The 21,966-nt window shown below is 64.2% G+C and overlaps 4 protein-coding genes across 10 annotated transcripts in view; 2 read left to right on the forward strand and 2 right to left on the reverse strand.

Moving 5' to 3' along the window:
• The first annotated feature begins 3,409 nt into the window (after positions 1-3,409).
• Positions 3,410-8,960, forward strand: FSD1 (fibronectin type III and SPRY domain containing 1). Its single transcript, XM_063358170.1, is given in 14 exon segments — positions 3,410-3,595; positions 4,562-4,657; positions 4,757-4,888; positions 4,965-5,066; positions 5,748-5,770; positions 5,980-5,992; positions 5,994-6,102; positions 6,606-6,815; positions 6,992-7,090; positions 7,238-7,397; positions 7,490-7,569; positions 7,773-8,024; positions 8,369-8,457; positions 8,569-8,960. Coding segments are annotated over 14 exon segments (1,662 nt in total). The 3' UTR covers positions 8,680-8,960.
• A 126-nt stretch (positions 8,961-9,086) lies between these two features.
• STAP2 (signal transducing adaptor family member 2) lies at positions 9,087-14,459 on the reverse strand. Of its 4 annotated transcripts, none has more exons than XM_063358174.1 (10): positions 14,063-14,455; positions 13,620-13,837; positions 12,847-12,974; positions 12,250-12,306; positions 12,013-12,167; positions 11,747-11,887; positions 11,013-11,082; positions 10,265-10,361; positions 9,757-9,966; positions 9,087-9,376 (listed from the first exon to the last, which is right to left on the reverse strand). In XM_063358174.1, the coding sequence occupies exons 1-10, from the start codon at positions 14,299-14,301 to the stop codon at positions 9,318-9,320; spliced, it is 1,374 nt and encodes a 457-aa protein (XP_063214244.1). In that variant the 5' UTR covers positions 14,302-14,455; the 3' UTR covers positions 9,087-9,317. The 4 variants fall into 4 exon arrangements, 3 of the variants coding, with proteins under 3 accessions (XP_063214244.1, XP_063214247.1, XP_063214245.1); XM_063358177.1 differs by having other exon boundaries at positions 12,847-12,948; positions 13,766-13,837; positions 14,063-14,260; XR_010073948.1 differs by lacking the exon at positions 11,013-11,082 and having other exon boundaries at positions 14,063-14,458.
• A 44-nt stretch (positions 14,460-14,503) lies between these two features.
• On the forward strand, positions 14,504-18,561 carry MPND (MPN domain containing). Of its 3 annotated transcripts, none has more exons than XM_063358172.1 (13): positions 14,504-14,585; positions 15,516-15,742; positions 15,998-16,177; positions 16,251-16,413; positions 16,487-16,571; positions 16,676-16,772; positions 16,905-16,977; positions 17,058-17,134; positions 17,215-17,383; positions 17,489-17,559; positions 17,646-17,735; positions 17,963-18,055; positions 18,138-18,561. In XM_063358172.1, exons 1-13 carry the CDS (start codon positions 14,579-14,581, stop codon positions 18,222-18,224), a joined length of 1,419 nt encoding a protein of 472 aa, XP_063214242.1. In that variant the 5' UTR covers positions 14,504-14,578; the 3' UTR covers positions 18,225-18,561. The 3 variants fall into 3 exon arrangements, with proteins under 3 accessions (XP_063214242.1, XP_063214243.1, XP_063214241.1); XM_063358171.1 differs by having other exon boundaries at positions 14,506-14,585; positions 15,947-16,177; positions 18,138-18,559; XM_063358173.1 differs by lacking the exon at positions 15,998-16,177 and having other exon boundaries at positions 14,505-14,585.
• A 162-nt stretch (positions 18,562-18,723) lies between these two features.
• Positions 18,724-21,966, reverse strand: part of SH3GL1 (SH3 domain containing GRB2 like 1, endophilin A2) — a 29,557-nt gene continuing 26,314 nt past the window's right edge. For both annotated transcript variants that reach the window (XM_063358353.1, XM_063358352.1), the window contains one exon: positions 18,724-20,637. In XM_063358353.1, coding sequence (XP_063214423.1) covers positions 20,441-20,637 — 197 coding nt within the window. In that variant the 3' untranslated portion in view covers positions 18,724-20,440. The remainder of the gene's footprint in view (positions 20,638-21,966) is intronic.

Genomic DNA, 21,966 nt, shown 5'->3' on the forward strand with positions numbered 1-21,966 from the left:
CATGGCGGGGCGGGAGGCAGTTCCGGGAGGCGGGGCCAAGGGGGCGGGAGGCGGGACCGGGGAGGCGCAGCTGAGGGGCAAAGAAGAGGAGGGCGGAAAGACGGAGCCAGGGGGCCCGCAGGCACCTCCCCAGCTGCAGTACCGGCTTTTGGTCAAAAACTCTTGAGCTGGGACGACCAGTACCCCCAGTGCACAGCCGCACGCTGCCGCGTCCTTACGAGCATGAGGCGGCACTGCAGGCGGGGGGCCGCGCAAGCGCAGTACAGCGGGCTCCACAGCGCTCACTGCTGGCGAGCAGAAGCCAGTACTGCAGCTATGGGCGGGAGGCGGGACCGAGGAGGGTCCTATTTTCCCCAAACTGGTTTCCGGCTGCACAAATCGGGGTGGATTTGACTTTCCCGGGAGCCCGAAATTGGCATTTTTTTTTTTTTTTTGGCCTTCCTCCGCCGCCGAGGATGGTGCCCGGCAACAGCCCGTGCGGGGCCGGCGCTGCAGTACCGCGCTTGGGCCACGGGGGGGCAGCAGCAGCGAGCGTGCGGTGAGGCGTGGCCAGGGAGGGCCGGGGGCGTGGCCAAGACCGCCAGGGGGCAAGGCCATGGGCGTGGCAAGAGAGGGCAGGGGCGTGGCCAAGGAGGGCAGGGGCGTGGTCGAACCGTGCAGGGGGCGTGGCCAGTGAGGGCCGGGGGCGATGATAACACGGGGCGGGCGCCGGGCGGCAGCACCCCCTTCATTAACCCGCTCTTAGCGCTCACTGGGGTGATGAGCGCTGACCGCTCTCAACCCGCTTTAGTCCAGCCGGGGACCGGAACCACTTACCGGGCTGCGGGGCTCCCAGCTCTCGGTCCTGCCCGCGCTCGCAGCCCTGGCAGCGACAGCCAGCGCCTCCGCACCAAAAACCTGCGGAATAGGGGCTTTCACCCCGGAATGACCCCAGGGACGCTGCATCGCTCCGCGCGGGGCACCAGGGCCAGGGGGGTGGCAGCAGTGGGTCCGAAGAGGACCAGGGTGGGAGGCAGGGATGGCGCCTCATCCACAACACAACACGGTGATAAACATTTTTATTTATTTTTTCCTTTGTGGCTGCACAAATACATATATAGCACAGACATTTACACTCATGTATCTATTTGCACATATATATTTAGGGAATTTACATCATCTATTTACATTTATATAGAAATCCTGTTTAGACTTAGATATGCTTAGGCTTATACATTAACACTTACGATATAGAATATCTATTTAGACTGTCTGCTTACACATCTATTTTGACACTAATATATTTTCAATGCCTCATGCCCACAGTTAGATGTTTTTAACAATTTTTTAATGCATCCCAGGAATGTTCAGACATTCTGGGGCCGTGACCCACATCTTTTGGGGGGAACTCCAGTAACCTCCGGAAAACCAGCAACAAAATAACAGTGTTATGAAGGTAACATTCATTTTCTAAACAGCTCAAAACCTTTCCATCCCCTGGAGCTACTTCAATATTAATAATTAAATAAAAAGTAAATAATGAAATAGATACAATATTTACAAATACATATACAAAATCCGTCACCAGCAGGCGCTGGGGAAGCTCCAGCCTGGACTCAGGAAGGGACGGGAACTGGATTCCAGAGCAGACTGGTGGGGATCAAAGGCAGGTGAGCGGACAGGGTCTTCCACGGACGTCAGCCATAGCAGGAAGGGAGAGAAAGGGAGAGAAAGGGAGAGAAGGGGAGAGAAGGGGAGGGGAGGGCCCCTGGAGAAGGCCCTTTACCGGCCCGGCCCGGCCCCTTCGAGCCCTCGGCTCTTGCACGCGCCGCGGCAGGCGGGATGGAGCACCCTATTGGTCAGCTTGGGTCACGTGACGCGCCCAGCCCTCCCGCAGCGGGAGCCGTCCGTGGGGCGGACGCCCGGGGCCCTGCCGCTGGCTGCCGCGGCACCCGGCCAGGGCGGGACCCTGCGGCGGCGGAGACAGCCGGCCCCGCTCCGCGCCCCACCCGGGCGCCACCTTTCTTCATTCTCCCCAGGGAAACCCGTTGCGTGTTCTCATGCTGTGGCGGGCAGAATGATTAGCTTCAGCCGTAAGAGAGAAGTAGTGTAATATTTACTAATATAAAAGAGTGCGCGTGAGCCGATGCAGGCAGGACACAGGAACATCCACAAAACCGCAGATGAAATGCAAAGAACAAGTTTAATCTCGACACCTCACGGACCGGGGAAAATCTGAAGCACCAGCCGGGTAGCGGCACACAAGCAGGGGACGCGGGCACTGCGGAGTGAGAGAGTCCTTGTTAGCAAGGGCGCGCGTGCGCTCCCTGTTCTCGCTGGTATCTAAAGGGTTCAAACAGGCACGGTTTGCCTGCTGTGCTTTGATCTTCAACAACAGGGCAGGATTCTCAAGAAGCTAGATAAGGTGTCCCTGAGTCCATCGCAGACTTACGTTATCTAAGTGCAAGCACCCAAGACTGAACAACAATTAGTGTGATATTTATGTTTCCCAGCACGCCGTGTGAGAGTCACTTGAGCGTATTTACAATCCTCCTTGTTGATCTTCCATTGCTTTCCCACATGCTGATTTAACAAAGTTCATAGTGAATGCGACAGTGTTTTATGAGATTTGATGGAAGGGCACACTTGATTATTTACTGCATAGAGGACAGGGTCCGACAAGCTGTCAGGGAGACCCTCCCGTTGAGTCACGAGGCTCAGAAAGGACGCCCTTGTGTTCTAAACTCCTCAGAGAGGAGTCTAGGTGCGGCTGGATCCAATTCCTAGCCCTGGACTTAGTCAACGGTTTATGTCTAAAGAATGATATATGTGCAATCAATCCTTTATATCCCTTAGCTAAGATTTCAAAGTTTAGCATGCTATTAGTCACTTACCAAGAATTTGTTGCGCCAAGGAATCTCTCAGCCTCGAGGAGAAGAACCTTAAGTGAGCGTCCCCGCTCAAGGGGCGATACTGGCATGCAGCCGCTGCCGTGCAGGAGAGCTCCAAGGGCTCTTGGGCTGTCCACTAGAGTAAGAGAATTGACCTGTCATCATATTCACAAGGGAACGAAATATCTAGGTCCCCACTCCAGACAGTGTTTTGACTGTGTTGCCAGCCATCCCCCAAAGTTCAAGTGCAACTCCTAACTCCCACTGATGGGGGGAAGGGGGAAAAGGGGTAAAAGGGGAGAGCACACCTCCACACACGGTCTCTGGGAACCGCTTTCATCGCCCCACAACCCCCAGGGCGCTGGGCTTTCCTAGCCACATCAGCCTCCAAGGCCCCTACCTTGGGTCACCCAGACCCGGGGGGCTCACGGCCCCCCCCTTGACTAGAGTGTATTTGTGAGGGTGTCAGTGGGTCTCCCTCTGCAAAGCGGGGGCCAGCCATGTTCCTGGGGGGGAACCTGAGACACTCCTCCGGGAACATGTCCGCGCCGCGCGCACCCCCTCCCGACTACAACTCCCAGCATGCCGCGGGGCGAGACCACGCCCCCAGGACTACGCTTCCCGTCGCGCCCCGCGGCTGGGGCGGGGCGGGGGGCGCCGCTCCCCCTTTGTTGGTGTCGGCGGGGCCCGAGCGGCGGCGGGGCCGGCCCGGTATGGGTGACCAGGTGGGGCCGGTGGGCGAGTGACGGAGAGGGAGAGGGAGAGGGAGAGGGAGAGGGAGAGGGATGGAGGGATGGAGGGAGAGGGATGGAGGGAGAGGGAGAGGGATGGAGGGATGGAGGGAGAGGGATGGAGGGAGAGGGAGAGGGATGGAGGGAGAGGGAGAGGGATGGAGGGATGGAGGGAGGGGGAGGGAGAGGGATGGAGGGAGAGGGAGAGGGATGGAGGGAGAGGGATGGAGGGATGGAGGGATGGAGGGAGGGGGAGGGAGAGGGAGGAAGAGGGGATGAAAGTCTGGAGGAAGGAGGGAGGGGGGGTTAAGGATGGAGAAGGAGGGAGGGAGGGATGGAGAGATAGAGGAGGGAGGGGGGATGGAGCGAGGGAGAGGGAGGGCTGGAGGAAGAGGGGTTGGAGGTGATGAAGGTCTGGGGGAAGGAGGGAGGGAGGGGTTAAGGAAGGCAAAGCAGAGAAGGAGGGGTGCAGGAGGGGGAGATGGAGAGGTGGAGTGAGGGAGGAAGAGAGGTTGGGGGGATGAAGGTCGGGAAAGGAGGGAGGGAGGTAGGTGTGGAGGAAGGAGGGATGCAGAGGTTAAGGCTGGCAAAGGAGGGATGCAGAAGGGAGGGAGCAAGGGAGGGAGGGAGGGAGGAAGAGGGGATGGAGGGATGGAGAAAGAGGGACAGAGGTGGGGAGGAAGAAGGGATGCAGGGGTTAAGCATGGTGAAGGAGGGGTGCAGGAGGTAGGGATGGAGGGGTGCAGGGGGGCTGTAGGGCTCTCCCCCCAAGCTGCCCTCGCTCTGCTTTCACTCACTTGCCAAGTCATCCCGCTCCCGCCGTGGCGGCAGAGCCTGGGGTCCCCATGGCACCTGACACGCCTGGGCCTGGCGGGAACAGCGAGCCGAGGGGAGGTCAGGGGGGGCAGAGGGGAGGTGGGGTCCAAGGGGCACTGACCACGGGCTGGGGGGGCCGGACAGGAGTCTCTGCGGAAGATCATCACCACCCTGGCCGTGAAGAATGAGGAGATCCAGAACTTCATCTATTCCCTCAAGCAGATGATGCAGAATGTGGAGGTACTGGGCAGCCCCCTGCCCTCCCCCTGGGGACCCCCTGGTACACTGGGGTCTTGAGTTGGGGTGGCACCCACTGACACCCCAGGGCATTGTGACCAGGCCAACTCGTCGCGGGCACAGGAGGACCTGGAGAATGAGTTCCAGTCACTGTACGCGCTGCTGGATGAGCTGAAGGATCAGATGCTGATGAAGATCAAGCAGGACCGCGCCAGCCGCACCTACGAGCTGCAGGTCAGTGCTCGCCCTGCGTGTCCCCCCTTGCACTGGCACCCTCGCCGACTGCTGCCCCTTTCCCTCCCCACACCAGGCCCAGCTGGCAGCGTGTGCCAAGGCCCTGGAGAGCTCGGAGGAGCTGCTGGAGGCAGCCAACCAGGCCCTGGGGACAGCCAACCACCATGACTTCGCCCAGGTGCGTCCCCACCGGTGCAGGGGGGTGTCCCCATCTGGCTGTCCCCCACACTGGGGGTGTCCTGATCCCCAGCTTGACAGCCTCCCGATGCCACCCTGAGGCTGCGCTTACCCCAGGCGGGCACCTTCCTTTCTTTCTGCGCTGGGCACTGGGGCAACGCTGGGCTGTCTGTGCCCACTGTGGGGCTGGGTGGGAGCATGGACCACCCCCGGGGTCATCCCTAACCTTCCTGTTGTCCCCTTTCTGCTGCGACAAAGGGACATCATGGTAGGGACATGGGGGGCACTGGCGGGTGTATGGCATGCTGTGCCATTGGCGTGCTGTGGCTGTGGGGTACTGCAGCGGGTATGCTGTGCTGTGGGGTACCGCAGCAGCGATGTGGGATGCTGTGCCATGGGTACCACTGTGGGGATGCGGGATGCTGTGCTGTGGGGTACCGCAGCGGGGATGCGGGATCCTGTGCCATGGGGTACCACGGTGGGGATGCGGGATGCTGTGCTGTGGGGTACCGCAGCGGGGATGCAGGGATGCTGTTCTGCTGGGTACCACAGCAGGGACGCAGACATGCTCTGCCATGCTGGCACTAGAACAGGGGTCCGGGCACGCTGTACTGCGCTGTCTCCTGGCACTGCTGTCTCACCTGCTTCTTTTTTTCCTCCTCTTTTCCTCTGCGCTCGCAAGGCTGCCAAACAGATCAAGGATAGGTACGGCACCCCCGTGCCCCCCAGTCCCACTAACCCCCTCCCTCCTCCCAGCCAGAACCCCGCGATGGGTGGCCCTGTGGGTGCTGGGGTGGCTCTGCCCACCGTCCCCACCTCCCCATGGCCACACAGGGCAGGGGGTGAGCAGTCAGGGCTGGGTGGATGTCTGGCTCTCGGACCCGCTGACCCTCATCCCCGCGTTCCCCATGCAGCGTGACGATGGCACCCCGCCTTCCGCCTCTCACTCAAGGCCAAGGTGAGCGACAACATGAGCCACTTGATGGTGGATTTTGCCCAGGAACGCCGCCTGCTCCAGGCCCTCGCCTTTCTGCCAGGTACGGCTCATGGGCAGCGGGTGACAGGGACAGGGGGACATGCAGGGACAGGGCACAGGGGGTGGGTTTCTCCTGCTGCAAGGGAATGGCAGTGCTGAGGGCATAGAGTGCTGTGCCAGCTTGGCGAGGGGACAGCATGAGGATGGGGGTCCAGGGTTTAAGGGGTCTGGTGGGTCCCAGGGGATGGGGTGAGGAGTGGGGGGGTGCCAGGCCTGGGGCACCCTGTGGTACCCCATCCAGAGGGGCAAGAAGGTGCTAGGGATGAAGGGATGAGGGCAGGGGGGGTTGTTAGATGCTGTGCCCAGGGATGCGGCAAGTGCCATGCCCAGGGTGCCTGGGATGCCACACATGGTGTCCCTAGGGTGCTGTGTCCATGGGTCCTGTGGGTGCCATGCCCAAGGGACCTATGAGTGCCCCGAGGGTCCCTGGGGGTGCTGGGGACACTCTGGCTGGCAGCAGGGTTGCAGCGGGGGGGACACTAGCATGGCTGCTTCCACGGGCAGTGCCCAGCACCCCTGAGATTGACCTGGCGGAGTCGCTGGTGGCCGATAACTGTGTGACGCTGGCCTGGAGGATGCCTGACGAGGACAGCAAGATCGACCATTACGTGCTGGAGTACCGCAGGACCAACTTCGAGGGGCCACCCCGCGCCAAGGAGGACCAGCCCTGGATGGTGGTCGAGGGCATCAAGACCACTGAGTACACCCTCTCCGGTGAGGGCACAGGGGCAAAAGTAGCCCCAAATGTGCCAGGCCGGGAGCGGGCACTGCGGGTGGCTAGGGTCTGGGGCTGTCCCAGGGGGCTGGGTGGCAGTGCCAGGCTTTGCAGGGGACATGGGGGTCACGGTGCCCTCCCTGTGCCCTGCTTTGTGACCCTGCTGTGCCCACAGGGCTGAAGTTTGACATGAAGTACATGAATTTTCGGGTACGGGCATGTAACAAGGCTGTAGCGGGCGAGTTCTCCGAGCCAGTCACTTTGGAAACAAAAGGTGGGTACCAGCAGTGGCAGGGCACCTGTCACCCCCCGTGCCACTCCACGCTGCCCCTTCCCAAGCATGCCAGCAGGTCCGTGACCCCTTGGTGCCAGGCGGGGCTAGGTGGGTGGGGGGGGACGCGCTGATGGTGGCTGTCCCCAGCGTTCATGTTTCGGCTGGACGCCAGCACGTGCCACCAGAACCTGCGGGTGGAGGAGCTCAGCGTGGAGTGGGACGCCACAGGCGGCAAGGTGCAGGACGTCAAGGCACGCGAGAAGGATGGCAAGGGCAGGACAGCCTCGCCCGCCAACTCACCTGCCAGGTAGGGTCACCCCCTCCTTGTCACCCCAGCATTGTCCCCACTCCCTGGGTCATGCCAACCCAGTCCTCCTTGCTGGTGTCCGTCTGTCCTAGGGTGGTGCAGTCGCCCAAGAGGATGCCCTCAGGGCGCGGGGGCAGAGATCGCTTCACCGCTGAGTCCTACACGGTTCTGGGTGAGATCTGGGGGCACCCACTTGGGTGCCGGTGGGGGACCCTGCATCATGAGGGGATGGAGACACGGAGGAGAGAGGGTGGCTCTGAGGGCACAGGAGGTGATGTAGGGGGGCACGGGGCACCCAGAAGGACCTGGCGGGGATGGGGACAGGATGGGGCAACCCATGGGTGCCCCAGGGAGAGCCGTGCCCTGTGCCTGCAGGTGACACACTGATTGATGGGGACGACCACTACTGGGAGGTGCGGTACGACCGGGACAGCAAAGCTTTTGGCGTGGGGGTGGCATATCGCAGCCTGGGCAAATTCGACCAGCTGGGCAAGACTTCGGCCTCCTGGTGCCTCCACCTCAACAACTGGCTGCAGGTCAGCTTCAGCGCCAAGCACGCCAACAAGGCCAAGGTGCTGGACGTGCCTGTGCCCGACTGCATCGGCGTCTACTGCAACTTCCATGAAGGTGGGTGAGGGATGGGGTGGGGATGGGGCAGTGTTGGGGGTGGACGCAGGGTCTGCCACCACCACGGAGACCACCACCACCGTGGGCATCAGCATGTCCAGTGTGGGCACTCCCACCACCACAGGCACCAGCATGTCCAGCATGGGCACTGGCACCAGCATGGGCATCAGCATGGGCACTGCCACCACCATGGGCACCAGCATGTCCACCATGGGCACCATCACCACCATGGGAACTGGCATGTCCACCATGGTCATTGCCACCACCATAGACACTGTGCTGGGGGTCTGCAAGCTCTGTGCCCACCTGTGACCCCCCCACACACCTCCCCCATGTGCCCACAGGTTTCTTGTCCTTCTACAACGCCAGGACCAAGCAGCTGCTCCACACCTTCAAGGCCAAGTTCACACAGCCAGTGCTGCCTGCCTTCATGGTAAGGGGCAGGCAGGGCTAGGCACCACCTCCATGGCTGCTGGTGGTGGGGTTCAGCCCCCCCATACCTGTGCCAGCCCCGTCCCCCCCAGCCATGCTCCTGTGCCCGCAGGTCTGGTGCGGCAGCTTCCACGTCTCTTCAGGCTTGCAGGTGCCCAGCACGGTGAAATGCCTCCAGAAACGCAACAGCACAGCCAGCAGCTCCAACGCCAGCCTGCCCTAGAGCTGTTGTTCCCATCCCCCAGCGGGCACACCCCCCCAGGCAAGAGCACTGAATGTACCCCTACCACCTCCCCAAAACTCCATCCCCACCCATGTGCTGTGCTGGCAGGGCTGTGCCAGCCCCCAGAGCTGGGGTGCACCCATGGCCCTGCCAGCTGATCCCCCACCACCACTCTGTGCCACCCCCTCTATCGCTGGCAGCGGGCTGGGCACATTTCCCCCCCCCTGCCCCTCATCGAGAGCTGCTTCTGGCCTGAAGAATAAATTGGGATGTAGGTGTGACATGGCCATGGATGGGGCATGGGGCACTGGGTGGCAGCAGCCCAGGGTGGAAAAGGGTTTTTTTACTGGGGAGGCTCCCGGTGCCATCCCCACGGCACAAGGAGCCGGGACAGGGCTGAGGGGGCAGTGCCTTTATTCAGGATGGCGCCCACGATGCTGCTCCCCAAATACGTGGGTCAGGGGTCCATCTCTGTGCCACTTGCACTCCCCTCCCCAGTGCCACCCCAGCCCTACGGATGTGGCTGGGCTGGCAGGGCTGGGGGCAGCTTTGCCCCGGGGGGGGGACACCGCCGCCCCAGCTGGTTCCTGTCACAAAGAGTGGGGGGGACGTGCCCCCTGACCTGGCGCTGGGATGCATCAGTCCTCGATGAGAGCTCTGTGCAGCTGCAGCTTCTTGGCGAGCTCGTCCACCATGTCTGCACCGCGGGGTCGTGGGGGGGAGGGATGACTGCCTGGCAGAGGACCCAGGCATCCGGGCCCCCTCCCTTTCCCCCCCAAGTGACCCCAGAGGGACCACTCTGCTCCACCACTTGTCCCCACTGCCCCCCAGAGCAGGTGACAGGATCCAGGCATCCTGGCACCCCTCCACGTCCCCTCTTTCCAGGTTCCATCCCCCTCCCCCTCCAGGCACCCGGACCCCCCCCTCACCGGGGCTGTGGGGTGGCAGCAGGGCTCTGCGGGGGGCAGGACGGGGCACCGAGCTCAAGGGGGCTTCCTCATTTGTGGAGAAGGGCAGGGGTCAGCATGGGGGTGCACCCCTCCCTGCCTCAGTTTCCCCAAGCCCAGGTGGCCTCACCCTGCTTGTTCATGTAGGTCTGCTTCTCTGGGATGGCCCCAAATGGGGGGGGTCCCTCAGGCCCCCCCGGGGACTGCAGCGCAGGGCGATGGGGGCTCGAGGATGGCTTCAGTGCGCTGAGCCGACGGGGCGGGGGTGTGGGGGCAGCCGGGGGGGGCTCGCACACCCTCTGGGTCTCCTCTGCATTCTCACCATCCATCTCCACGAACTCTGGAGCAGAGCAAAGGGGGTGTCACAGACTCTCTGCCTGCCCCTGACACGTCCACCCCCCCACAAGACCTCCAGTGCCAGCCTGTGACACCCCAGCACCTCTGCCCCTCCCAGTACCATTCCGCAGCACCCCAACGCTCAGGCAACTCTCCAGCAGTCCCCAGAGATCCCGCCCCTAGATACCCTCCACCACCCATAACTGCTGCCACCACTGTCCTGCAAGACCCGCTCCCTCCCAGACCCTGCTGAGCACGCGGACCCTCCCGTAGTCCCCCCCAGAGTCCCCCCCCAAGCCCACCGAGCCGTGAGCTGTACTCCCGGTGCAGGGGCTGCAGGCTGCCCTTGCTGCTCTCCACGAAGTACTGCACCACCTCAGCCAGCGAGGAGCAGCGATGCTGGGGGGGACACGGTGTCACTTGGAGGTACACCCCCATGGGTCCCCCCATTCACAGCCCACAGCTCCTGGGCCCTGGGAGGGTCCCAACCCTTTGGGGTGTCACAGTCGCTTAGGGACACCAGTCCTTTGTGTCCCAGCCCTTTTTGGGGGTCCTTGTACTTTTGGGGTCCCAGTCCCTTGGGTCCCACCGTCCCAGCCGTGAGGGGGGTTCAGATCCTTGAGTATCCCAGCCCTTAGGGGTCCCAGTCCCTTGAGTATCCCAGCCCTTTTGGGGGTCCCAGTCCCTTGGGTATCAGCCCTCAGGGGGTCCCAGTTCCTTAGGGGTCCCAGTCCCTTGGGTACCAGCCCTTTTGGGGCTCCCAGCCTTTTTGGGGTCCCAGTTCCCAGGCTTCCTTGCACTGGGGGGTCCCAGCTCCTTGGGGGGCCCAGGCTGTGGGGTGCCCAGCCTTGGGGTTGCCCAGACACCATGGGTGCCTGTTCCTTGGGTGCCAGTCCTTGTGGGTCTCAGACCCCAAGTGTTGTTGGGGGTCCCTTGAATCCCAGCCTGGGGGTCCCAGCCCTTGTGGGGCCCGTCCCAGGGACTCAGGTGAGTGCCTGGGGAGGGGTCCCTGTCCCCAGGGCCAGCCCCGCTATGCCCCATGTCACTCACCTGCGTGTCCACATCGATGATGTAGCCCTGGTCCACGTGGTTCACCCTGTAGTGCCTCAGCAGCACCATGCTGCCGCGGGGGCTGCATCAGCGGGGGCCACCACCCCTCACCCAGGGACCTGTGCCCCAGGGCCACCCCTCACACTGGCACCCGTACCCCATGGGGACCCTCAACCTGGGGGGACACGCCTTGCATAGGGACCTGCACCCCAGGGACACCCCTCACATGGGGACCATTGCCCTGGGGCCACCCCTTGCAGAGGGACTCTGACCCTGGGGGGACACCACTCACATGGGCACCTGCACCCTGGGGACACCCCTCCCATTGGGACCTGTGCACTGGGACCACCTCTTGCACAAGTACCCACGTCCTGGGGACACTCCTTGCATGGGGACGCACCCTGATGCCACCTCTCACAAGGAGCCCCATTGCCAGGAGGAGACCCCTTACACAGGGACCTGCACCCCAGGGACAACCCTCAAATGGGCACCCGCACTCCACAGGGACCCTTGCCCTGGGGCCACCCCTCACATGGGGACCCTCGCCCTTTGGGGGCACCCCTCACACGGGGACCTGTGCACTGGGGCCACCTCTTGCATGGACCCTCGCATGGGGACACAGAGCCTGATGCCACCCCTTGCATGATGACCCACACCCAGGGGGACACCCCTTGCCCAGGGACCAGTGCTGTGATGCGACCCGTCCCTGTCCCCAAACAGTGCCCCCCACTCACCCGTTCATCTCCTGGCGCGTGGTGACAGAGACACCCTGGCCGTGTCCCCTGGGGCGCAGCACCATGTTCCCCCTGCCCACACTCCGCTCCAGCAGCCCCTCGGCCTCGAGGCGCGTCACCTCAAAGAAGCAGCTGGGCACCCTGGGGACAGCCCTGCCTTGTCACCCCCCCGCCCTGTGAGGCCACCCAGAGCCACCCAGAGCCCCCCCCAAGCCATGCTGGTCCCCAGTGCATCCCAGTGAGGATGCAGAGCCCCCCCGACTCACGGGGACAGCGGTGGCTTGGGGGCACCAGGGGTGGCCGGGGGGCTGCGGGTGGCAGGGGACCTGGGGATGGCCCGTCGGTCCCACTCCTCGCGCAGGGCCTCCGAGAGCTGGAAGAGGTGGCCGGGCAGCAGTGCCAGGTCGGTGGGGACCTTCATCTGTGGCGGAGGCAGGACGTGGGCCGCAATGGGCACAGTGAGGTCACTGTCACCGGGACCCCCCCCAGTGCCCCATGCCCACCTCCACCATGGTCAGGATGAATCCCCGCCACATCTCCTGCGCTTCCCAGCTCTCCGCCTGCCAGGGACAAGGGGGGTGATGTGAAGGTGACCTGTCCCCTGCGCCCTCTGTGTCCCCATATGCTGTTCCTTGTGGCCCCCTGCCCCCAGCCTCTGCATCCCCCTAAGCCTGTCCCCTGCATGCCACCACCCCGTCCCTCTGCTCCTGCACCCCCTGTACGCCCAAATCCAGCCCCCAATGCCCCCCTGCTCCCCAGTCCCCAAATCCTGTCCCCTCTGCCCCCTGTACCCCCAAATCCAGCCCCCAGTGCCCCCATGTCCCCCCAGTCCCCAAATCCTGTCCCCTCTGTCCCCTCAAATCCTGCCCCCCGTGCCCCCCAGCCCGGGATGTTGTGCCTCCCCCCATGCCCCTGTTGCCCCCTGCACCCTCAAACCCTGTCCCCAGCCCCCTCTGTCCCCCAACACCCCACCCCTGAGTCCCTCCCAGACCCGCCTCTGCCCTGCCTGGCACCAACCGTGTCCCTCTGCCACCCTGTGCTCCTAGCCCCCCCACATGCCCCCAACACCTGCCAGTGCCCCCCCGTGGGATGCCCCTCACCTTCAGCGTCACCTTCTGTCCCTGTCCCCGCAGCTGGAGGATAAGGTCCCCACCCCGGGCCCACACGGCCACCAGCTTGCTCAGGTCCAGCACCTCCAGGGGCTGGGGGCACCTGAGTGTGGGCCCCCCTGCCACCACAGACACGAGCGCGCCAGGCCTCAGCCCCCTCCCAGCCACCCGTCCCCCTGCCCCATGCTGGGCCCCCACCCTCACCTCCACAGGGGGTCCCAGCCTGGGGGACACTCCCCAGTGTCACCCAAAGGTCCCAGCCCAGGGGTGTCAACCCAGGGGGGTTCTGGCCCAGGGGTATCTCTGGAGTCCCAGCTTGGGGAGGGGTGCCACCTCGGGGGTCCCAGCTGGGGGGGTCTCAGGCTGAGGGTCCCACTCTGGGGGAGCCCACCCTGAGGGTGTCCTGGTGCACAGGTGTCTCTGGGGTCCCAGCCTAGAGCAGGGAGTCCCAATCCCGGGGTCCCACCTTGGGCATCCCAGCTCTAGAGGGTCCCGGGGGTCTCAGTCTGGGGGTTCCACCCTGGAGAAGCCCATCCTGAGGGGGTCCTGACCCAGGGGTGTCTCTGGGGTCCCAGCCTACAGGGGGGGTCCCAACCCTGTGGTCCCAGCCCCAGAGGGTCACAGCAGTCCCACACTGGGGCTCCCACTCTTGGGGGGGGCGGTCCTGGACTGGGAGTTCCACCTAGAGGTCCCATCCCAGGGGTCCCATCTTAGGGGTCCCAGCCCCAGGACTTCACAGCGGTACCAGGCTGGGGGGTGCTCACCCAGAGGGCGCCCCAGACATGGGGGCCCGGGTCCAGGGGTGTCTCCAGCCTGGAGGGGTCCCACAGGAGGGTCCCAGCCTGGGGGTGTCCCACGGGTCCCGGCCAGGGCAGCCCACTCGGTGTCCCCACCCAGGGACCCCCCGTACCTCGCAGTCCCGGGGCTGCCCGTAGAAGGCGAGTGTGACCCCCCGCAGCCCGGCCCAGACCCTCCGGGAGACCTGGGGGCGGGATGGGACTCAGCTCCGCCGCCGGGTACCGGCACCGGGCGCTGCGGAGGACACCGGGACGCCCACACCGGGCTCCGCGAGCACGCACCGGCGCGGCCCCAGGGCGGCAGAGCGGACGCCGGGGGGAGGTCGGTCCTGAGAGGGTCAGTGCCGGGGCTCGGTACGGGGGGGGTGAACCCCGGTTGCCGGGGTCGGTCCCGGGGGGTGCGGACCCACCTGGTCCCACGGGCCCCGCTTCTCCAGGAAGCCCTCGTAGCTGTGCTGGGGCCGGGGCCGGGGTCGGTCCCGCCGGGGCAGTGGCACCGGCCGGGCCATCTCCGCCCACCACCGCCGCAGCCGCCGCCGCCGCCGCCGCCGCCGCCGCCGCAGGAGCCGCAGGAGCCGCAGCCGCCGCCGCCGCCGCAGGAGCCGCAGGTGCCGCCGGGCCGGGCCGGTCCCTCCCGGACTGCGGGCATCGGGCAGCCCCACCCCGGGGCGGAGGGCACCGGGGTGGGGTTTCCCCAGCCGGGGTGCGGCAGGAGCGGGGGTGTCAGGGCACCGGCGCGGGTTTGTGTCACCGTGTCCCTCCCGGGTCGGCGCAGCAGGTGCAGGGTTGTCGCCCCCCCTCCTCCCCCCGGGCGGGGCGGGGCGGGGCGGGGCGGGGCGCGCGGCCCCCCCCCCCCCCCATCACGTGGCGCCGCCGTCGCGCGCACCGGGGGGAGGCGGGAGCGGCGGGAGCGGCGCAAGCGGAGCATGGCAGGTACCGGCGGGCGCGCGCCGCCACCGACGCGCGCTCGCGCACGCACCGGGTAGAACACGCGCGCACGCACCGGGCACACGCGCGCGCAACACACACAGCCCGCACCCCGCACACGCGCGCGCACACGCACATGCACCTGCGTGTGCACACACCGCCCCTCCCCGCGCACACGCGTGTGCACCTGCGCATGCGCACACCCACGCCAGTGCGCGGACCCCCGGGGCGCGCCTGCACGCGGCCGGGCACCACGGGCACCCCCGTGGGGGGGAACACGCCGGGACACCCACGGGATGGGGACACCCGTGGGGCAGGGGTAGGGACACCCTGGGACGTCCGTGGGGCAGGGATGGGGACACCCCGAGACACCCATGGGGCTGGGATAGAGACACCCACAGGATGGGGACACCTCGGGACACCGTGGTTCAGGGGTGGGGACACTCCAAGACATCCGTGGGGCAGAGACAGGGACGTTCTGGGACACCCGTGGGTCAGGGTGGGGACACCTCTGTCCCTGTCCCCATCTCTGGGTTCAGACCAGGCTCTGGGGACCTCCTGGGCCAGGAGAGTCTTGTCCCTGTGTCGCCGTGTCCCACAGCTGTGTCCCCATGGCCCTGTGTCCCCGTGTCCCCAAGTCCTCTATCGTCATGCCCCTTTGTCCTCACATGCCTGTGTCTCCCCCCAACAGTGTCCCCATCCCCCTGGCCCTGGGCCCTCCTGTCCCCATGTCCATCCCCCCGTATCCTTGCATCCCCATGTCCACATCTTCCTGTCCCCATATCCCTGCGTATCCCTGTCCCAGTGTCGCCATCCACAGGCAGACACGAGGCTGGGGTGACCCAAGAGTGCTCTTGGGGGGGACGCCCATGGGTGCTGCCCCCCGGGAGGCCCCCACACAAGTTGTCCCCATCCCGGCATGTCCCCATCCCACAGCGCTGGCAGCTGCCTCCCCCGGTGGGGACGAGTGCCTGGAGGAGGACGAGGACGAGCTGGAGCCGGGGCTGGATGAAACAGAGGCTGAGCCGGAGGCCGGGAGCGGGTCGAAGGCGGCGGGGGGCTCCCGGGGGGCCGTGCTCACCCGCCGCGGCATCACCCTGCGTGTCCTGCTCCGCGACGGGCTCCTTGAGCCGGCCCGTGGCGTCCTCTCCATCTACTACCTGGTGGGTGGTGCGGGGAGGCGACGGGGTGGGGACACGGGGATGGGGAACCAGGATGGAAGACATGGGGATGGGGGACAGGGGGATGGGGGACAGGGATGAGGGACATAGGAATGGAGGACACAGGGATGGGGGGCAGGGATGAGGGGCACAGGTGGGGGACAGGGGACTGGCGGGTGCCTTCCCAGCTCACCCCACCCGCCCCAGGGCAAGAAGTTCGTGGGGGACCTGGGGGCGGACGGCACCATCACCTGGCAGGAGACGGGGCAGGTCTTCAACTCGCCCAGCGCCTGGGCCACCCACTGCAAGCGCCTGGTGAACCCCGCCAAGAAGTCGGGGTGTGGCTGGGCCTCCGTCCGCTACAAGGGACAGAAGCTGGACCAGTACAAAGCCGCCTGGCTCCGCAAGCACCAGCCCAACGCGCCGCCCGCCGAGGAGGTGGGCCGGAACCCCCTGGGTGCCCCCTAAGTGTGGGTGGGATGGGCGGGTGCCAGCCCTGTGCTGCCCGCAGAGCCTGGCCAGCGAGGGTGAGGAGGAGGAGATGCCTGAGGAGGAAGAGGAGGAGGCGACGAGGGAGGGTCGGGCGCCCGTGCCGGAGCTGGTGGCTGCCAAAAAAACGGAGGAGAGGAGCAAGAAGCAGCAGTGCAAGAGCCTGGCAGAGCCGGCGGGGATGGGTAAGGTGACAGGGGGGTCCCTGGGGGAACCCGGGGCAGCCCGGAAGCAGTGACGGGGCGTTGTGCTTCGCAGATCACGGCCCCCCGGGGAAAAGGCTGGAGAGCAAACCCCGGGTGCCCGTGCGCTACTGCACCCTGGGCACCCGCGACTCGGCCAGGTAGGGTGCAATGGGGACTGGATCCCCAGCCCCCACGGGGGCCCTTGCCGGCCCTGCAGGTGCAGGGAGGGACAGGGGTGGCAGCGGGACTGCGGCTCTTCCAGGAACCCCCAGACCCTAGTGGAGGTGACATCCTTCGCCGCTATCAACAAGTTCCAGCCCTTCAACGTGGCCATTTCTAGCAACGTCCTCCTGCTCCTGGTGCGTCCCCTCCCCAAGGTGGGGGACAGGTTGGGACACCTCTGATGGCACTGAGGACACCCGCAGGGAGGGGTGGAGGTGCCCCCATTGTCATTTTGGGGCCAAACTGTTGATTTTAACCTTTTCCTTTAGGATTTCCACAGCCACCTGACACGGAGTGAAGTGGTGGGCTACCTGGGTGGGCGGTGGGACACCAACACACAGCGTAGGTAGCAGGGTGGGGGCGTTGGTAGGTGGCCCCCCCAGCCCTTTTCGGAGCCACCCACCCCTGTGCCCCCCTGGCAGTGCTTACGGTGCTGCGAGCCTTCCCGTGCCGGACCCGCCTGGGTGATGCTGAAGCCGCTGGCGCCGTGGAGGAGGAGGTAAAGCAGCCCTGCAGGGGAGTCTGGAGGGGTCTTGGGGGTCCCCAGGGTCCTGGACCCATGGAATCTGCCTGTCCCAGATCTGCCAGAGCCTGTTCCTGCGGGGGCTGTCACTGGTGGGCTGGTACCACAGTCACCCCTTTGGCCCCGCACTGCCCTCCCTGCACGACATCGATGCGCAGATGGATTATCAGCTCAAGCTGCAGGGCAGCGGCAATGGCTTCCAGCCCTGCCTGGCCCTCATCTGCGGTAAGAGACCGGGCCCCGCTGGCTCAGGGGTGCTGGGGGCTGCTGTCACCCCTCCCGCCCCGTGTCAGCCCCATCTGTGTCACCTCTCCCCACCCCACCCCCCAGGACCCTACTATCATGGCAACCCTGGCGTGGAATCCAAAATTGCGCCTTTCTGGGTGATGCCACCACCGGAGGTAAGTGGTCACCATCCCTTTGTGTGTGGGGGGGATTTGGGATGTGGGTGGCCCCAGTGCCGTGGGGTGACCCCCCCATCCTCCAGCAACGGCCCAATGACTACGGCATCCCCATGGACGTGGAGGTGGCCTACATCCAGGATGGCTTCCTCACCAATGATGTCCTGCAGGAGATGGTGAGCATGCTGGGGGGGAACAACACAAAAACCCCCTTTGCCCCAGCAAGGATAACTCCCCGACCCCATGGGGGGCTGGCAGGGGCTCTGCTACCCGTCCCCATTCCCAGTGACGGTGACCATCTCTTCTCCATCCCTGACGTGCTGCCGAGGTCTCAGTGCCACAAGGGTGGGGGGGCCCTGGGGCAGCCCCGGTGCCTGCAGCTCCTCTCGCCCCCCCACCCCAGACGCTGCTGGTGGAGTTTTACAAGGGCGCGCCGGACTTGGTGAAGTTTCAGGAGCTGTGGAGTCAGGATCAGACCTACCTGGACAAACTGAAGGTGAGGAGGGGGCTTCAGCTTCAGGGGGCGGCGTTCCAGCCCTCCCGATGTTTTCATTAACGGGGCTGCGTTCCTGTGTCAGGGCTCCCTGGCCTCCCGCACCCCCAAAGACCAGAGCTTCACCCACATCCTGGAGCAGATCTACAGCCTCCTCAAGCTCAGCAGCTGAGGGGGCCGGGACCCCCGCCTCAACTTGGACCAGGTGCCTTCCCAGCAGCCAGGGCTCAGCTCAGCAGCCCCCCGCCCCCAGCCCGAGGGGCTCATCCGGACCCAGGGCAGTGCAGTGCTGCGGGGACGCTGCATCGCCCACTGCTCCTGGGAGCTTACCCGAGGGGTCCTGGGACATGCCCCCCCCCCGCCCCTCCCTGGCTCCTGCCCTGCCCCAGGGCAGCAGCGGAGGGGGGTGATGGTGATGGGACTCTTGGCTGTAAGTTGTTTGTGGAAGGGGTAGTTGATTAAAGAGTGGTTCCTGAGAGGTGGCCAGCACGCGGCTGCACTGGCTTGGGGACATCTTGGTGGCCTTGCGGTAAGGGACGGTGCTGGTGGCCTCACGGGATGCAGCCACCGTCCAGCTGCCTGGTTTTGGGGACTGAATCGGGGATGTTCATCCAGAGCTCCTCCTGCCCAGCCTCACACTCACAGAGAGGAAGCAGCCATTAGAAAGAAGAAAACATTTAATACTTTTATTCAGAGATACAAGTCAAGATTTTTGGGTCTTTTTTTTTTTCCTCCTAAAAACCAGGAGAAACCATTACCAAAAAAAAAAAAGTCTAGCAAGTTGTCCCAACTGACAAAACGCATTTCAATCCACCTGAGCAGGAGCCAGCGCTCCTGGGCTGTGACCGCAGTCCCCACCGGGGAGGGGACGGACACGAGGTCCCCGAGGACAGTGGTCCCTGGGGCTCCCTGTGCTGCTGGGAGCGAGGGGGAGCTGCCCCGTGTCCCCTGCGGCTGGGAGCGGGGCCACCGCTCAGCCCGCCTGGAGCACAGCGCAGCAGGGGACGGGATGTACATTGACATGCACTGTTAAAATCGTTAAAAAGGGGATGGGTAACTGTAACGTGCCGGGAAGAGCAGGGACAGAGACGTGCTGCGGCATGGGCCCAGTGTGGAGCTGCGGCTTGGCCCCTGGCCTGGGCAGGGGGACAGTGCTAACCAAGGAGGAGAGGGGCTAGAGCCCGGCAAAGACCCACAAAGGAGGGAGAAAAAGACCATTTTTCTAGCAAGGAAATCCACGGAGTTGAGTGAGAGATGGGGGGAGCACTGCCGGGCCCCATCCTGCCCCCCGTAAGAAGGAACACGCCGGGATGCTTAGGGCTAAGGGGTGGCAGAGGCAGCGCTGAGATGTGTGATACCTTTTCCCACCAAACCCATGGCAGAGGGGCTCATTGCTCCCCCCCCGGCCAAGGAGGGGGCTGCGGGGCAGAGGTGGGGGGTACAGGGAAGGCACATGAGGATCAGCCAAGCTCCAGCAAGCCCCGGTCCTGCAGCACTGGGTGCCGATGGCTCCCCAGGGAGAGGAGCCACCACCCGCTCTGCCCCGTGGTGGGTAGAACCCAGGCTGTGGCCCAGTTCCCACCCCCTCCCCAAAATTATCCCCCATCTCTGACACACTCAGTCAAGTCTGGAGTAGGAAAATCCCAAAGGTCCAGAAGCAACTTGGCTTAAAATAGGGCAGAAGGGAGAAACCACCCCGCTTTGGAGCCAAGCTCTGGGAGGAGGGGGCAGAGGGACATCCCTGCTTTGTCCCTCCAGGGTGTGTGTGGGGCGAGCAGCACAGAGCCGCAGGCAGAGCTCAGCACCCGCGCCGCAGGGCTGGTTTAGTGTTTGATGGGTGTCGTAGTGTTGCTGCGCCATGGCATCCCTCCCCTGAGCCCCCTGGGAGAGCCAGGGTCCTGGATGGAAGGCTGGGCATCGTCAGGGAGAGGGGTAGTGTTTAAGGGGGTGGGGGGTAAAGGGCTGCTTTGCCCCCCTGTCACTGGGCCACGCGTCTCCCCAGGGTGATGGTCAGGGCAAAGGATGCATCCTGGCTCTCCCAACCTGGCTCATCCAGCTGCTTGACCCGAAAGAAAGAAAAACTGGACAGGGAGAGGCCTGTGGCCATCGTACAGCCTGGGGGTCGGGGGGACCTGGCAGGGTGCGCAAAGTACCGAAGTTCAAGCACCAGAAGGACACACACAAAAAAAAAAAAAAAAATTAAAATAACCAAATTCACAAGGGGTGGGGGGGTCGTTTGACCCTTCTGGCTTGTTCCCTGGTGGCAATCTCGCCCCGAGGTGACACAGAGAGAACGCGGCCCCGCCGCCGGACAGGGCCAGTGTCAGGAGGGAGGTGGAATGGAGCTCGGCCCCGCATGAGCGGATGGGGGACGGGAGTGATGCCGTTTCACTGAGGTAGCGGAACCAGCACTTCCACGTAGTTGAGGGGGAAGAAGCCCGACTGGCCGTTGATCATGCCCTCGTACCAGTTTTCGTCAATCTGGTTGGTCAGGGTGATGATATCGCCTTCCTTGAAGCCCAACTCGCCATCGTTTTCGGGTTCAAAGTCGTAGAGAGCCTTGCAGCAGGGCTGGTCCAGGGGGGCTGCGGGGAGAGACAGGGGAGGGGAGACGTGAGCTGGGCCCCCTCGCACCCCTTTCCTCAAGGCCCTGGCTCTGCCGACGCCGGGGATCCCCGGGATCGCGCTGGTGGATGCCGGATCTGGACACCGTGCAGCATCATCGGCTCTGCCCGAGCCAGGGCTTGCACAACTGGTTTCACAACCCAGCTCTGCCCTGCCCGGGATAAACCGGCCCTTCACTTTGTCCCCGTGACGGTAAAGCATTAACCCAGTTTAAAGTCCTCACTGGCTTTTAGCTCATTGTTCCTCCACCATCTTGCCACAACCAGGTCCTGCACAAGCTTCTCCCAAAGCAGAGTCCCACCTCCAGCATCCCAGGTCCACCACCTGATCCTGCCTGACTTCCCCCTCTCTAAACTAAACGCCAACCTAATTTAGACCCCCATAATGGAAACCAGGTGGTGAAAAGCCACGGTATTCCTCCAGAGATGAGAGAAGCTGCCATGCAGTTCATCGAGGATGGGGTTAGACACCAGAATGTGGCAGAGAAGGACCTGGGGGTCGCTCATCACCCTGAGCCTGAGTGTGATGGGAGGGGGAGGAGTGCAACTGCCTCCCCTGGGCAGCAGGCTAAATTAATTAAATTAGGAAATTATCAGTTCAGTGTTGCATGCAAGCTCCCCCCAAAAAACAGGGGGGGTCTCTTTCCCCCATCTCAGCTCCATGATTTAAGCATCAGACCTGACTGCAAAGGGTGTTTTGTAGCAGGGAAAGCTGCTGCTTGCTCTATGCGCTGACGTTTTGGGATGGGCAGACACTCAGCTTCACAGCTGTGGGGATCCTACTGACAGAGCTAATAGAGACCACTGGGGGCTGCAGGGCCCCTGTCCCCCACCCTCTTCCAACCAGGGCAGGAGGAATGGCATGAACAGCAGCAGCACGTCTGGTCTGCTGAACACCCACAGCAAGGAAGGACCCAGCATTAGAAGAGAACTCAGAAAACACCAGAAGCGGCAGCCAAGCAGGTTTTGAGACAACTTCTCAAAATACCAGGCTGGTCCCACCACCACGGCACTTCCCTGCACCAGGCTCCTTCACTCCTCCTGCCCCTTTGCTGCACCACCACGAGCTTTCCCCACCACCGCGGCTCTAAGCCACAGACCCAGCCTGGCCTCGGGACTCCAACAGGACTCCAACGGGACCCCCACGTGTCCCTTCAGTAGGAATGCTGACCCACAGACCCCACGTCACTCCCGCAACCCATTGTAGGCTCCTCGCTGCCCAGCTGGGACCACAAAACCTGCTCGGCATGCCTAGGCTCTACCCACTCCCCCCAGCCTTCAGCGGTGGGG

This window comes from Chroicocephalus ridibundus, chromosome 22 (genome assembly GCF_963924245.1).
Source record: "Chroicocephalus ridibundus chromosome 22, bChrRid1.1, whole genome shotgun sequence".
In the NCBI taxonomy this organism is placed as follows: domain Eukaryota; kingdom Metazoa; phylum Chordata; class Aves; order Charadriiformes; family Laridae; genus Chroicocephalus; species Chroicocephalus ridibundus.